This window comes from Terrapene carolina, unplaced genomic scaffold (assembly GCF_002925995.2).
Source record: "Terrapene carolina triunguis isolate 2854851 unplaced genomic scaffold, T_m_triunguis-2.0 Scaffold231, whole genome shotgun sequence".
Lineage (NCBI taxonomy): Eukaryota > Metazoa > Chordata > Testudines > Emydidae > Terrapene > Terrapene triunguis.
This window is the reverse complement of record NW_020664582.1, coordinates 18,060,040-18,073,764: the sequence shown is the minus strand read 5'-3', so window position 1 is coordinate 18,073,764 and position 13,725 is coordinate 18,060,040. Positions and strand designations below refer to the sequence as shown.

General features: G+C 44.2%; 1 protein-coding gene across 1 annotated transcript in view; it reads left to right on the top strand.

The window, feature by feature from the left end:
• Positions 1-13,725, top strand: part of EFCAB5 (EF-hand calcium binding domain 5) — a 50,344-nt gene that overhangs the window by 19,963 nt on the left and 16,656 nt on the right. Inside the window, 5 exon segments of the mRNA XM_029912535.1 lie at positions 3,165-3,264; positions 3,539-4,753; positions 6,345-6,437; positions 7,607-7,821; positions 9,346-9,502. Coding sequence (XP_029768395.1) covers positions 3,165-3,264; positions 3,539-4,753; positions 6,345-6,437; positions 7,607-7,821; positions 9,346-9,502 — 1,780 coding nt within the window.

The following is a 13,725-nucleotide window of genomic DNA, read 5'->3' as shown; positions in this document are numbered from 1 at the left end:
AGAGCCTTTGCTGGAAGTGACTCAGGGTTGTCACCATGCGGTGGCTGGGTGAAATGAATTAGGGTGTCTCAGTCCAGTTCCCACAAGAACACACCACTGTGGTTGGCACTAATTGGCCCCTTTGTTGCCAATCCCAGCAGACAGGCCAAGGGCTGAATGAGCCAGGAAGCCTGAACGAATTCTTCTCCCTGCTAGGAGTAGTCCCACTATGCCAGGTAAAAGCATATTTTGTGAGGCAGTATGAGGACAGCTGCCCTGCTGCTATTTATGGTGTACTGAACTTTCTCTGCAGATCAGTGAAAGACTCAGTGTTCCGAGATAGCAGGCTGGAATCTGTCATCACCCCAAATTCATACACCAGACTGATCAAACATATTTTTCACAGAGAATACTATTGCAAGGAAATTGAAGACCCCATTATAATGCTATTATAACTGGGTTGTGAGTAGCATTGACATGATTTTCCTAGTATAACCCTTCCTCCATCCTTTCTCCCAACCTTATACTATTGTAAACCCACAAATGGAATTGTAAGGGGTCCTTGTCCCATGAAAGCCATGAGCCTGATGGTGGTCTGATAAAGCCATATGAATCCAGGAGTTTACATCAAATTTAAAGCAAGATGGAAATCCATCCCCAGTCCATGTCCAGTCATTTCTTTCCACACTTAAATATTTTGTGCCTCTACTGTTTTTCATAGCATCAGAAAGCATTTATTCTCAGTCAGACTAAACTGTTGTCAACATCTTTGTATTTGTCCCCATAATTTAGTTTATTTACTTGACAAAAAGCATCTGTAACCACGAACATCATCTTCATTCTCTCTAAAAGAAATTACTTCATTAATTGTAATTACTTTTTGGAGAAAATGAAAGTTTGCATTAGTGCTGACAACTGTCAGAGAAACTTTCAAGTGATTCTGATGGGCAACAGGTGAAAGAATTTAAAGTGAAAAGAAGGGGGTGTAATGAGAATACTCAGTTGAAGATCCAAGCATTCCACCAGTGATGGGGTAATATCTTCAAAAATAGGCGCTGACAGTTTTGTGTTTGGGTTGATGTTAAGGAGGTGCAGAATTAGATCTGGGATATTAAATATAAAAGCAAACTACATAAAAAGCATGATATTTTCTTGGGAAACAAGGTGACTGTACTCGAATGTCAAGAGGAGGAAGGGACTTGAAAATAAACTGTTAATATGATAAATTTAAGAGATAGGATGCAGGTGAAATACAGCTGGATGTCCCAGCGCTTCTGACTGGCAGGAACTGAGTTACAAGAGGCTGAGAAATAAAACAACAGGTTCTGTCTGCTCTTTATGGCTATTAAAGAACTTTTGTCACCCTTGCTGATAGATGGGGTTTGCTGAGGTCTCCTTGGCCACAATTCTACCTCTCCCTCCCCACTGTTGCACAGTGTGGTGCCCTCCACCCTAGAGGTGGCTGAATTTCAGTGCTGTTGTAGGCTTAGAGTTTGTGAAGTACTTTGATTCCACCAGGATGAAAGGTGTTACAGTAATACAGAATATAATTTACTTGGTTCCTAAATTTTCAGCATTACCTCCTCCTCCTGGGAGCTTTTTTCTTCTGCATCTCCAATTATCCGTCTCTTTTTGAGTTTCAGACCCTTTTGGGAGCTACTGACTGTAGTCCAGTATAGACAGCTCCCGCTCATTTCTGAGTCCTCTCATTCCCTCTCACTACTTTTGCTTTTAGATTACAAACACAGAGGCTACCCATCACCCATCTTGGGCTCGCTTCCAGAATACAATAGCAAATGTTGTTTATTTCTTCAGTTTAAAGGCATGGAAAGGTTGACACAGAATTAACATCTTAGTGAATTTTACACTTGGCAATTTTTACTCTGGGAGCAAAACCTTGGAAGGAAATCTATAATTCAAATTTGAAACTGGTTGCCACAAATAATAGATTTAAGTAATTTATGATCTGATCAAATACTATATTACACTAATGGGAAGGAGATTATGAAGGTGAGAATCGTTAAATAATGACAACATTAATTCATTATTAAAATGGAAGAGCTCCAATTCTTTGGGGTTGCTTTACTTTTTTTAAATCACAATTTCCTAATTGGAAATTACCAATTCCCTCATCTTTTTCCGGCCTTTGCTATCCCCTTCCCCTGTCTCTGAGCAGTAAGGATGTTAAGGCCACCCTGCATGTCACAGAGCACTGAGGTCTGCTTCTCCCTGGCTCTGAGGTCAATCATTACTTCCAGGATGTGTCTCTGCAAGGCCAGAGTGAGAGTCCCAAGCCTGCTCAAGACAAGCAGCAGTTCTTAAGAGTAGGAGCAGCCTTTCTAACAAGCGTAAAACATACGCACACATACACAGAACCACAATGGGTGATATGAATGCTAGTCACTCTTCCAGAAACCCACCAGGAAACTGCTCTTCTGCTTGCTAGAGCATCAGAACTGCTTATATCTATCATGACATTATCAAGAACATGTGTGCCTTGTCGGGGCTTGCCACACCAGCGCATACCCTTGGTGTAGCTCTTTTCTCTGTAGTGTCAATAACTGATGGTTTAAAGGAGGTGATGGAGGGGGCAAAATCAAACCACCCATAACGCATGCAGCCACTACTGTTGCACAATGCTGTATCTAGAGGAGAAAATTCCTCTGTGACCCCCCCTCCAGGCAATCATGACCTTGAAGCATGAGATGGAATTATTTTCATCTTCACATGTAGAACATGTGCTATTATCAGTCATAAAATTAGCCAGCCCTGTTTTGTGGGGAATATGAATATCCGATAGCATGTGCATATAAGAAAACATACACCCTGTAAGTCCTACTTAAGCCCTGTGGATGAAATCCTGGCTCCAGCAAAATCAAATTGACTTTAGTGGAACCAGGATTCACCTCGAGGGTACAAGTGGGATTTACGACACATAGGCCTGGGTCCTCAAAGATAGATAGGCAACTGACTTCCATTGAAATCAGTGAGAGTTAGGTACCTAAATACTTTTGAGGATCTGGGCCATAGGTCTTGTTCTGGCCCACTGCCAAGGACTACATGTCACATAGAGGTAGCACTCAGGTTTTACAGATCACACAAGATGCTTCTCTGGTAAGTTTTGATGTGAAAAACCAGAACTAAAGAAACTATCTTGAACCATTGACTGTAACTGTTATGTCTAGGCTGGCCTCTTGGACAGGCAGAGGACACTGGCCTTACTGGAAGATTTCTATGACAGCAGCCCAGTGATTGCTAGGAGGAGATTCTGTAATCCAAGACAATGTAAGTACAGTGGAGCTGGAACATATTTAAAAATTCATAACAAGAAAAATTCTTCTAGAAGTAAAGAAACTGCCCAATTTGCAAAACCCCCATCTCCAAAGCTAAGCTTTGGGTTTCTGAGTTTGTATGCACTGGTAGTACTTTCAGGGAATTCTATGTTCTCTAGGAAGTACTTTTCTCCATTTTCTCACTCTTTTGCATTCTACTTCACCTCCAGTTAGCAATCATAAAAACAATGCAAACTATCAACTAAACAACTACTTTTCTATATTAGGGCCAATAATTGAATTGCAAGAGATAGAGCTTACTGAGTTCTGGGGAGACTTTGATGATGGACGGATAGCTTCTGAGGAATCCAGCCAAAGATTTGGATTGTCTCAACCAGAAGTTTCTGAGGGAAGGGTTCTATCCTCTAACATGCTAGTTGCTAATGGTCAAACTGCATATGAAACTTGCATCTTGATAGATGAACCAGGAGGGCCAGAGGCAGAACAGGACCAAGCAGTTGCTCTTGAACAAAAGGCCACGAGTGAATCTGGGACAGACGAGATCAGTAAGGAGGGACCTGGTTTCATTGGCGAGCTCAGTGAGATTGTTCCAGTAATTGCGCTCGGAGAAGAGCATATAGTCTCACCTACAGAACCTGGTTCTGAAGTTCAGGTGAATCAAGAGGGAGAAGGTTTCACTGCTGAGTTGTATGAGATTGTTTCACCATCAACCACTGGAGAAGAGAATCCAGTCTCAGAGGAGAAACCTGGTCCGGAAGGACAGGTCAGCCAGAAAGGACTCTATGTAAATACAGAGATGGAAGAAACTGACTCATCACCACACCCCGAAGCACCAAACACCCTCTTGGAAACGGAAGCAAGTGATGTTAACGTGAGTCAAGAGGCCTCCAAATCTGACAGTAGAAAGGGATCTACAGTCCTTAATAAGGAAACTACTTCCTCTGAGGACATGGACACAGAGAATCAGATTGATACTGCAGATCCAGAGAGCCAGAATGAACCTATTCCAGTAGCAGCTCCCGAGCAAGAGAACGGAAACATAGATAAAGAACATGGCTCTGAAGAATGGGTCAGCCAGGAAGATCACAATGTGGCTACAGAGCCGAGTGAACTCATTCTAGCCCCAAACTCTGAAGAAGAGAATAGAATCTTGGAGAAGGAACTTGGTTCAGAAGCACAAGTCCGTCAGGAGGACCATGATTTGATTGCAGCGCCGAATGGGGCAGTTCCAATACTAATGCCTGAAGCAGAAGGCATAATCTCAGAAGAGGAAGCTGAATCAGAGGAGAAAGTCACTGCTCTAATACCAGAGAATAAAGAGGAAACTGCAGATCTTGGGAAAGAACCCCCTGAAGAAAAAGAGAGTGGTTCTGAGGGACATGGCAGTCAATCAGAATTACAAGCAGAGACCAACATGCCGGCTGAGGACTCCACACCAAGCCTTCCACATGAGCAAACACTTTTGCAAGACCAGAGTACAGGTAAAGCATATTTTCTGATGTGACATTGGATCTTAGGCTCTGGGTACACACAAAATTGCACTGGTTTAACTACATGTGTGATTTTAAACTGATTTAAAACCTGTGCAAGTATATGAATAGCCACTCTCATTTCAGATTGGGACTAGTTTATTTTGATTTAGAAAAACTGGATAAAGCTCAATTGAAATAGACACTTTTAAACCAAATAAGAGCATCTATATAAAAACCTGCACTGGTTTAAAAAACACATTAAGTTAAACTGGTGCAAGTTTATAAGTAGACAAGGCCTTAGGCTTTTATACTTTCTCAGCATGATGTTTCCAATCAAGATTTTACAGTATGTTCCACTCAGACAATATCAAGCACTTGCTCGATCTGTGATATGTATTCCAGACACTAAACAGCCATTTGAAAGCAAAATGGTGCTTTTTCAAGCAACACTGCCTTTCTAATAGACAGAATCTTAATGTTTCCTTTTCCTTTGGAATATCATGACAGAGGGGAATCTGGTAACATTAAATATAGCAATGTGTTTTAATAATTATTAGGAAAATGAAACAAAGAGCCTTAAGGAGATAGATTATGGCATTGGATAGCAAAAGGTGCTTATTTTAATCTCTTGTCACATTTCTAAAAGGGATATTGTACTTTTCAATTATATATGAGGGCCCTTATTATAGGAAAGCTGCAATTGGGGAATTCCAGGGCTCCCACTAAGCCATGCTAAACACTTTGTTGAATACAAATATGGGGACAGACTTCCCTTCTGATGCTCCATTAGTCAATCCTCTTGTGCTCCACCGTTTCAGGCACTACAAGGGCTGGGTCTGTGTTGTGTCCCGTTTAATGTTGCGTGACAAATTCCTTATCTCAGGTGGAGCTTGTTTAAAAGGCCCTGTAAATGAGAGTGCAGGACACTGGTACCTACAGCTCTTCACATCTAACCGGTGGGTGTCCAAGCCATGGGAAATACTCAGTGTACAGTGTGTATTTATTATTCATACACAACGGGTCCAATGCACATATTCCCTTCACTATGGGAGGTGATTCCCCTGTTGATTTGGCAGAGGTATAAGTCTGTTCTCCAGACCTTTGCCCCTTGGCGGGATGGGACCAAGAGGTCCAGATATTCTGCTTAGTGGAGGAGTGTTTGCTGCTGTTGTTAAAATGGATGTTTGGAGCTGGGTTTAAGAAACGTGACACATACCTAGTGAGTTTGTTAAGGGGGCAATTTCATACATTGAAAATAAATAAGTATATATAGTAGGGGTGGCTCCAGTGATACAGGTGTGTTGTGCTGGTGCGGATGGATTTCTGCCTGTAGGGCTGCATGGAGTTTGGGCTTCAACCACCTCCAGTTCATAGATGGTTCCTTTTTAAAATTTCAGGTCCATCTCATCCACCAAGAGAAGCTTCCCAGGCACAAGCTAGAGAGGCATTTGAAAAGACAGCCCAGTTGATAGATGGGATACCATGGTCAGGTGACAGCAGTTCCCAGCACTTTTGACTTTTCTTTCTAGAGAATGTCATGAATGTAATGATTTTAAAATGATGTTTTATCTCTACATAATATGGGTTGTCTTTCTGTCAGGTGACCTTCTGGCTTCTGACCTAAGTTTCAGGTATAGCAGCTATGGTGAGCAAATTCAGAAGGACTGGAACAATGAAAATTCCAGATTTGCAGGTAATTGATCACAGTGCTGTATGTTAACCTTGGCCCTCATGTGAAAGGCAGTGTCTATTGAAATCATGGCACTGCTGTGAAACTTCAGGACCGGGGCTTCAACAGCCAGGTCTAGTGCCAGAGTCCAGGGGCCTCAGTGAGAGGTCGGAATCAGGGTCAGAATCTAAGAGTAGTTGAAGTTTGGGATCACTCCTAGGGCTGATGCCAGGGGGTACGAACAGAGCTAAGGTTCAAGGAGCAAAGCCAGAGTCAGAGTCCCAGTACCAAAGTGAGGGTTCAAAGCTGGCGTCGGAGTCCTAGTGCTGAAGCCAGGGGTTGGAATCCGAGTTGCAGTTCAAAGGCAGAAGCTGAGCTCCAAGCTGAGGTTGGGAGTCTGAGAGCGGCCAAGAGGTAGGTCTGTTCCTATAGCTTGCAGGGGAGCCTGCTTCACTGGACAGAAGCTTCCTGGGCTTAAATAGGGCACCTTGGCAAGGGAAGCTGGCAGTCCGGCCTTCCCAGGTGGTACATCCTGTGGTGTTTATCTCCACGGGGTCTGTGTGGTAATGCATGTAGCCCTCCCATGGCTGCCAGGTAGCAGTGTGGTGCCCATTCCACATCTGCAGAACCTCACAGGTTTCATAGAATATCAGGGTTAGAAGGGACCTCAGGAGGTCATCTAGTCCAACCCCCTGCTCAAAGCAGGACCAATCCCCAAACAGATTTTTTCCCCAGATCCCTAAATGGCCCCCTCAAGGAGTGAACTCATAACCCTGGGTTTAGCAGGCCAATGCTCAAACCACTGAGCTATCCCTCCCCTGTGGGCTCAGGGGAGATCTTGCCCATTGTATAAGGAGCTGTTGTCATTTATTGTGAGCCTTTGGTCTCCAAGACCACAAAGGGTATTTGGACTGCGTGTCAGGAGCACACCCTTTGTTGTACAACAGTGACTTCAGCTAAAGCTGTATTGTGTAACCCGACCTCATTACATGACTCCTCCCACATTAGACTGTAGCACAACCATGAAGAAATATTATTGGTATTTTTCCTTAAGCATATATATGGCCAAGGCCTGGGGCCCTTACTCAGTGTTCACTCCGTCCATATTCAGCCCATGATTTGACACCTGTCACATGCACAGCTTTGGATCAGCATTTGGCTTCCTGCTGGGTGATGTATTTTCTCCCCTCTAGACTTGCGTATGCTCATGGCAGATATTCAGACCCATGGTGCCTCCATTGCCATGAGTGCCTTTGACAAGAGCTGCCTCAACCTACCCCAGTTCGTACAGCTCATGGAGACCTTTGTTGGTGAAGACAGCTCTCTGCCAACCGTGAAGAAACTTGTTGCATTTGTGAAAGAAGGATATGAACAGACTGAAGAGGAAAAAATCAAACAGTTGGAAAAAGTAAATGCCGACAGGCTTTGCTGATGTTATGTGTAAACAAACAAATGGCTAGGGGGGCTGAGCTAACCACCCACGCCCTCACTTTCTTATGTTGAGGTTTTTTGTCCCTCTATTTTCACATGAGCTTTCCCCACATTAGCCCTGAGAATAATGCTCGGCTAATTCTGCCACAGGTTGGCTGCCTGTAACACAGCCTGACTCTGTAAGGCACCAGGTGTGCAGCCAGCTGTAAAATAACTTAAGATGTTCAGTTTTGTTGTCTCACCTCTAGAGAGTAACCCATGCAAGCAAGAAACCTGCAGTTTTAAACTACTGCATTTGCCAGTGTTGGTATGTGTGTGCATGTGTGGGAGGGTGTGTATAGTGAGCATGTGCACTGGTGTGTTTGTTACACCCACTGGGAGTTCAGGAACCTTGTCATCTGTTGAATAAATATATTAACTCACACACAAGCCCACTCTGCCCAGTATCTTTGCAAAGTGCTGATACATTTCTCATCATGTCTACCTCTTTAGCTGCAGTTTCCTCAGACTTCTTTCTCATTTCCTTCTGTGCTGCTGACCTAATTTGGGTGAGATATTGTATCTGACGGCTCTGCCATCCTCATGCTGAACACAACGTTCTTTGCCATTCAATGAATTCCATTTCCAGCCGTTTAGCATCTGGTGCTGCGCAAAAACTGGTTCTAAACAGCAAGTAGCACACGCAGCCCCATGGGGCCCTGCACAGTGAAAGGCGCTACCAGAATCAACGGTTTGCAAACTCAAACAGCAAGAGCAAACACTGCAAAATACTGTGGTGTCATTTACAAAGAGCCACTCAGCTGTGGCTGGAAAGACATATCTGGGGCGTGAAACTGCCACCTGCCTGGGTTGATCTTACGTTGGCTCCCAGTATGTACATTGGGAGTCAATCCCTTTGAGAAGCTAAAGCTCATAAGGTGACCAGACAGCAAGTGTGAAAAATCGGGACATGGGGTGGGGGGTAATAGGTGCCTATATAAGACAAAGCCCCAAATATCGGGACTGTCCCTATAAAATTGGGACATCTGGTCACCCTAAGCTCATTCTGCCTGCTAAAACTGAGCTGCCACTTCTGTTTAATGTTTTCCAATATCTTCCTGATTTTATGACTGCCATCTAGTTCAGATCTTAATGGTATTTTCACAGTGACTGCCTTGATGACAGGCTTTTTGTGACCATCATGAATGAACAAATGGACAAATGATGAACCAGCCATTGCAATTCCCCTATGGGTGGGTGTTGGCACTGAGCATTGTCAAAAGCCAGTTTTTCCCTACAGCTTTCATAGAATATCAGGTTTGGAAGGGACCTCAGGAGGGCATCTAGTCCAAACCCCTGCTCAAAGCAGGACCAATCCCCAGACAGATTTTTACCCCAGTTCCCTAAATGGCCCCCTCAAGGATTGAACTTGCAACATTGGGTTTAGCAGGCCAATGCTCAAACCACTGAGCTATCCCTCCCCCCATCATTTCCTGTCTCTGTTGCTTCTTCCCTGTCCTAGGTTCACCGTGAGGCTCTCTTGGCCCGAAGAAAACTGCTCCTGGAGGCACTCTTTGAGAAGTGGGACAACGAATGCTCTGGGTACCTTGACCTGAAAGAGGTGGATGCTGTTCTAGGCACATTTAAGGAAGGAATGGAAAAAGAGGCCCTGAAAAAGGGTAAGAAAACAGCACTGTCCACTACTAGTTTGGAGGTGTACAGTGAGAGAAAAGCGCTATGTAACATGCTGAGTCACTAGCTGTTCAAAGATGGTGCTAGTGAAGCCAGAGGCAAGGACTGTGTATTACCTATTTTTGCATATGCCATCGTAAACATAAGGAACTGTAGATGAAGCGGAAATGGAGGTTTGTGGCTATAGATGGGCAGCAAGTGTCCTTTCTTTTCAATTATCCATGGCCTGAGAGTTTGGGCTCCTTTCATGCTGGTGTCCAAGTGGCAGCTTTCTGCTTTCACAGTGTAATGAAATACCCTTTTTCTGCATCTGTTATAATGAGCAGTAATTAACCTTGATTTGGACGTGAAAACTGTAGCCATGGAGAAGTCCTGTGGGCGAGCATTTGACATTCTTGGTCCGACTTGCCTTCTGTTGTGCACAGCTGTACTGAATGGGTGTTCCTCAGCCAGCCTCTGGCATGGTACTGTCAGTGCTCCTTGCAGGCCTCAAGTGACCTTTCGGAATCCATGCAGGGAGTTCAGCTCTCGTGACAGAAATAGAGATTTGGAGTTGTGGTTTGTGTGGGGCTTTTAGCAGCCAAAGTCAGCTCATTTCTCTGACTAACTTAACAAAGTTGGTCCCTGGAAAATAGGCTGGATCAGACAAACGTGCCGCAGGCCCTCAGAATCCATCTGGCAGCTCAGTAGATATGCTACCAAGCCATAGTACTACCAAGCATCATATTAAGGGGGGCGGGTTGTGTACTCACTGGAACTTTTTGGATACCCCATAGACTAGTCTGCCACCATGGACAGCCACCCTTCCCAATGCTTCCTCCTGAAATGCTGCATGTTACATTTGTCCAGGCTACTTATTGCTGACAAGAATTATTAAATATGGCGTATTTTGGCAACCTTCCCAAATCCCCTCATCCCACACCTCATACAGACTAGCTGTTGGAAGCATTGTCATGCCTCAGTCAATTGCTTCCCTGTCCTGGGGCCATATAACAAAGAGTTGGCAGAGTGCCATCTCTGTGGTCCTAAGGACATATGTTGTAGGTCAGCGTATTGCAGTCAATTTAACACTGCCACGGGGAAGTGGCCCTGCCCTGGAGCACTCACTCCATCCCAGCAGTTTCTTACCTGCGGGGATATAAACTATATAACCCAGTGGTGCCCAAACTCTGGTAGGGTGCTGTACAGAAATACAGGGAGATGCAGTCCCTGCTTTGCGGAGCTTACACTCTAAATGACAAATAAACAGGATGGAAGGAAAAGGGACACAACATATAAGCAATATAAAACTATCCCCAGCTGCCTCTGGCAGATCTTTCATAGATATCATGGTACAAGAGGGCAGTGGCCTTGCAGACCAGCTCCAGATCTGAGTTGCATTCAGCACGGAGGAAAGCCCGGGGACTGAGGATATGTCTACACTGCAGTCCGAGGTGTGATTGCAGCACAGATAGACATACCTGTGCTAGCTTTACCCATGCAAGCATGGCTAAAAATAGCAGTATAGATGCAGCAGCAGGACTTCAGCATGTGAATACATACCCAGGGTCCCCAAGGTGCTAGTACAGACGGCTCTGAAGTCCATGCATCTCATCTACACTGCTATTTTCAACCATGCTAGCATGGGTATGTCTAACTGTGCGTCTTTCACACCTTGGACTGCAGTGTCAACATACCCTGAGATGTCTGTCTTTAGAGAGTCAATTCTCATCTTGACAGAGAAGTGTAACTCATCTTAACAATGTCGTGGGCTTTAGAAATCCTAATGTCACCATGAAGTGGAGGGGCCAGCAGCACTGATGTGGTCTTTAGGAGTCACGGGAACAGGCTGATTTAACTTACTGTACCTGTGTCTTACAGTTCGTTGAATTGTATCCCTGCTAACAAGGGTCCAGTTGTGCAGGGTCATGCAATTCCAACCAAAGCCATCGGCTCTAGAGCAGATTCACTTTTTCAGAAGCTGAACCAGTTTTTTCTCTGCAAATGAGAAACACTCCACCACTGGTATCGTCCCTCCCTTGCCAGTTAGTCTGTATTCTGGCATTATACCGCCACTGCCTCCTGCTGACTGCACGGCAGCCAAAAGAATGTCACACACAGCCAGATTCTAGTGACAGTTCCCAAACAACCGTCAGAGTGGCTGAAGGAATAGTACAGCTCGATGTAAAGTTCTCCTGCATGGACCCAGTGTGACACACCTCCTGTGTGTACATACACAAGAGCAGGGGTTAGTGTGGCGCATGGCTCAGGGGATTGGTTTTTCTGTTTGCATAGACTGAGGAGAGTGTGATGTTAGTGCAGGCAGACCCTTGCCATAAAAAGCACCGTTGAAAAAGATGCTGCCAGTAGCTCTAGTTACAGGGGGTACTACAGTACCTGTGTGTCACACATCTGTGCAGGAGACCTTAGGATGCCCACTCCCAAGCCACATGGTGACCACTTGCACATACAGCTGGTTGAAACATTTTTAGTCTAATAATTTTGTGATGAAAAATGGCTTTTTCTGAGACACTATTTTGACAGAAATTATTTGGAGGGTTTTCACCAAAAAAACCCAAATCAAACATTGTTTGGCTTGTTGGGTATTTCTTTATGCCTTCCACTCCTTTCCCCCTTAAAAAAAAAAAAGCCAGGGAGGAAAGAAGAAAGGGAGCAAAAGGGGGGAAGTTTCCCAAGCACAAACATTATTCATTTTGTCACAAAACCTAAACGTTCCGTGAAAAGAATTGTGCACATTTTTGAAGCTCCAAGGGACAATAAGTCACTGGCAAACATTTCTAAACGGTATGTAGGGCTTACCTGTGCTTCCATTGAAATCAATGATAAAATTCTCATTGACTTCCAAGGGAGCAGACTATTAGCTCCCATAAATATCAGGGTCTTAGGCTCTTGGCTGCTTTGAGAGGCAATCAGAGTGGCTTCCTTCCTGCTCTGGCATATAATTTGTCAGAGCATTTTCCATTATGCCGTTCTTTACAAACCATTACATGTATTGATCACGAAATACTACTCTCCTAGCAGCAAACTTCACACTTGCACATATACTTCATTGATTATCAATTAACTGAGGCACTGAAGCCTATTGACAAACAGCTCTCTCTCGGTTTACTTGTTTGGGGACTGCAAAATTTCAGATCAGGATGTAGGACAGATGATCAGAATAAGAGCATTTGCACTTGTAGTGGGAGCAGCAGATGAATACCATGTTTCAAAAAGAAGAAATGCTAGCCTGCAAATTCAAACGACTGTACAAGAGCACCCTCTTGTGTGCAAATATAGCATTATGGGAGGTAACTGGAGTGCATAAGGAACTATTTAGTTAATGAGGAAGGCTGGGTAGTTTAGAAGAACCCCTGCATAGATAAGTCCAGGACTTAGCTGAATAGAAAACAATAGGAGAGGTTCACATTTTCAGAATTGGCCCAGTATTAATCCTAGCTCTGTGGTGTAGGGTTTACAGCCTGTTCTTTAAAAGTCTGTACCCTCTCTAGGTCTCTGCACGTGTCTGTAGAACCATAGAAATCAGCAGAGGCGGTGCTAGCCCATTGTGGGCCCTAAGCAGGAATATTTTTGGAGGCTCCCACACAACACATAAAAGCAAATAAGGGACCCCTTGAGTTGCTAGGTCCTGGGTCCAGTGCAGGATTGTTCCCTACAGCACATTTTCTAGTGCTCTGTCCAGTCTGCCTTTAAATATTCCAACTGAAAGCTCTTCAGCTACTTCCTTGGAAGACTATTCCAGTCTGATAGAGATCTTTGTTATGGAGTCCAGTGGCACCTTAAAGACTAACAGATTTATTTAGTCTTTAAGGTGCCACCGGACTCATTATTGTTTTTGTGGATACAGACTAACACTGCTACCCCCTGATCTTTGTTATGGTTTGTTTCATGATAGTCAGCCTGATTTTTCCTGTGATTAGTTTCATCCCATTATTGTTTTACTCTCTTGTGTTCTCTTACACTTCCTCTCCTTCCCCCACATATTTCCAGACTGTTACCCTCCTCTCCCTTAGTCATCTCTTTTAGCCAAACTATGCATGTTTAGCACTTCAAATTTTTCCTTTATATGTCACTCCCACCATACCCCAATCATTTTGGTGCTCTTCTACCAATGCCTTCCAGTTTGTAGCTTTCTGGTAATGAAGTTTCCAGAATTCAGTGCAGTACTCCAGGGAGAGTTGTACCAGAGACAACTCCCCCGAGCACCGCC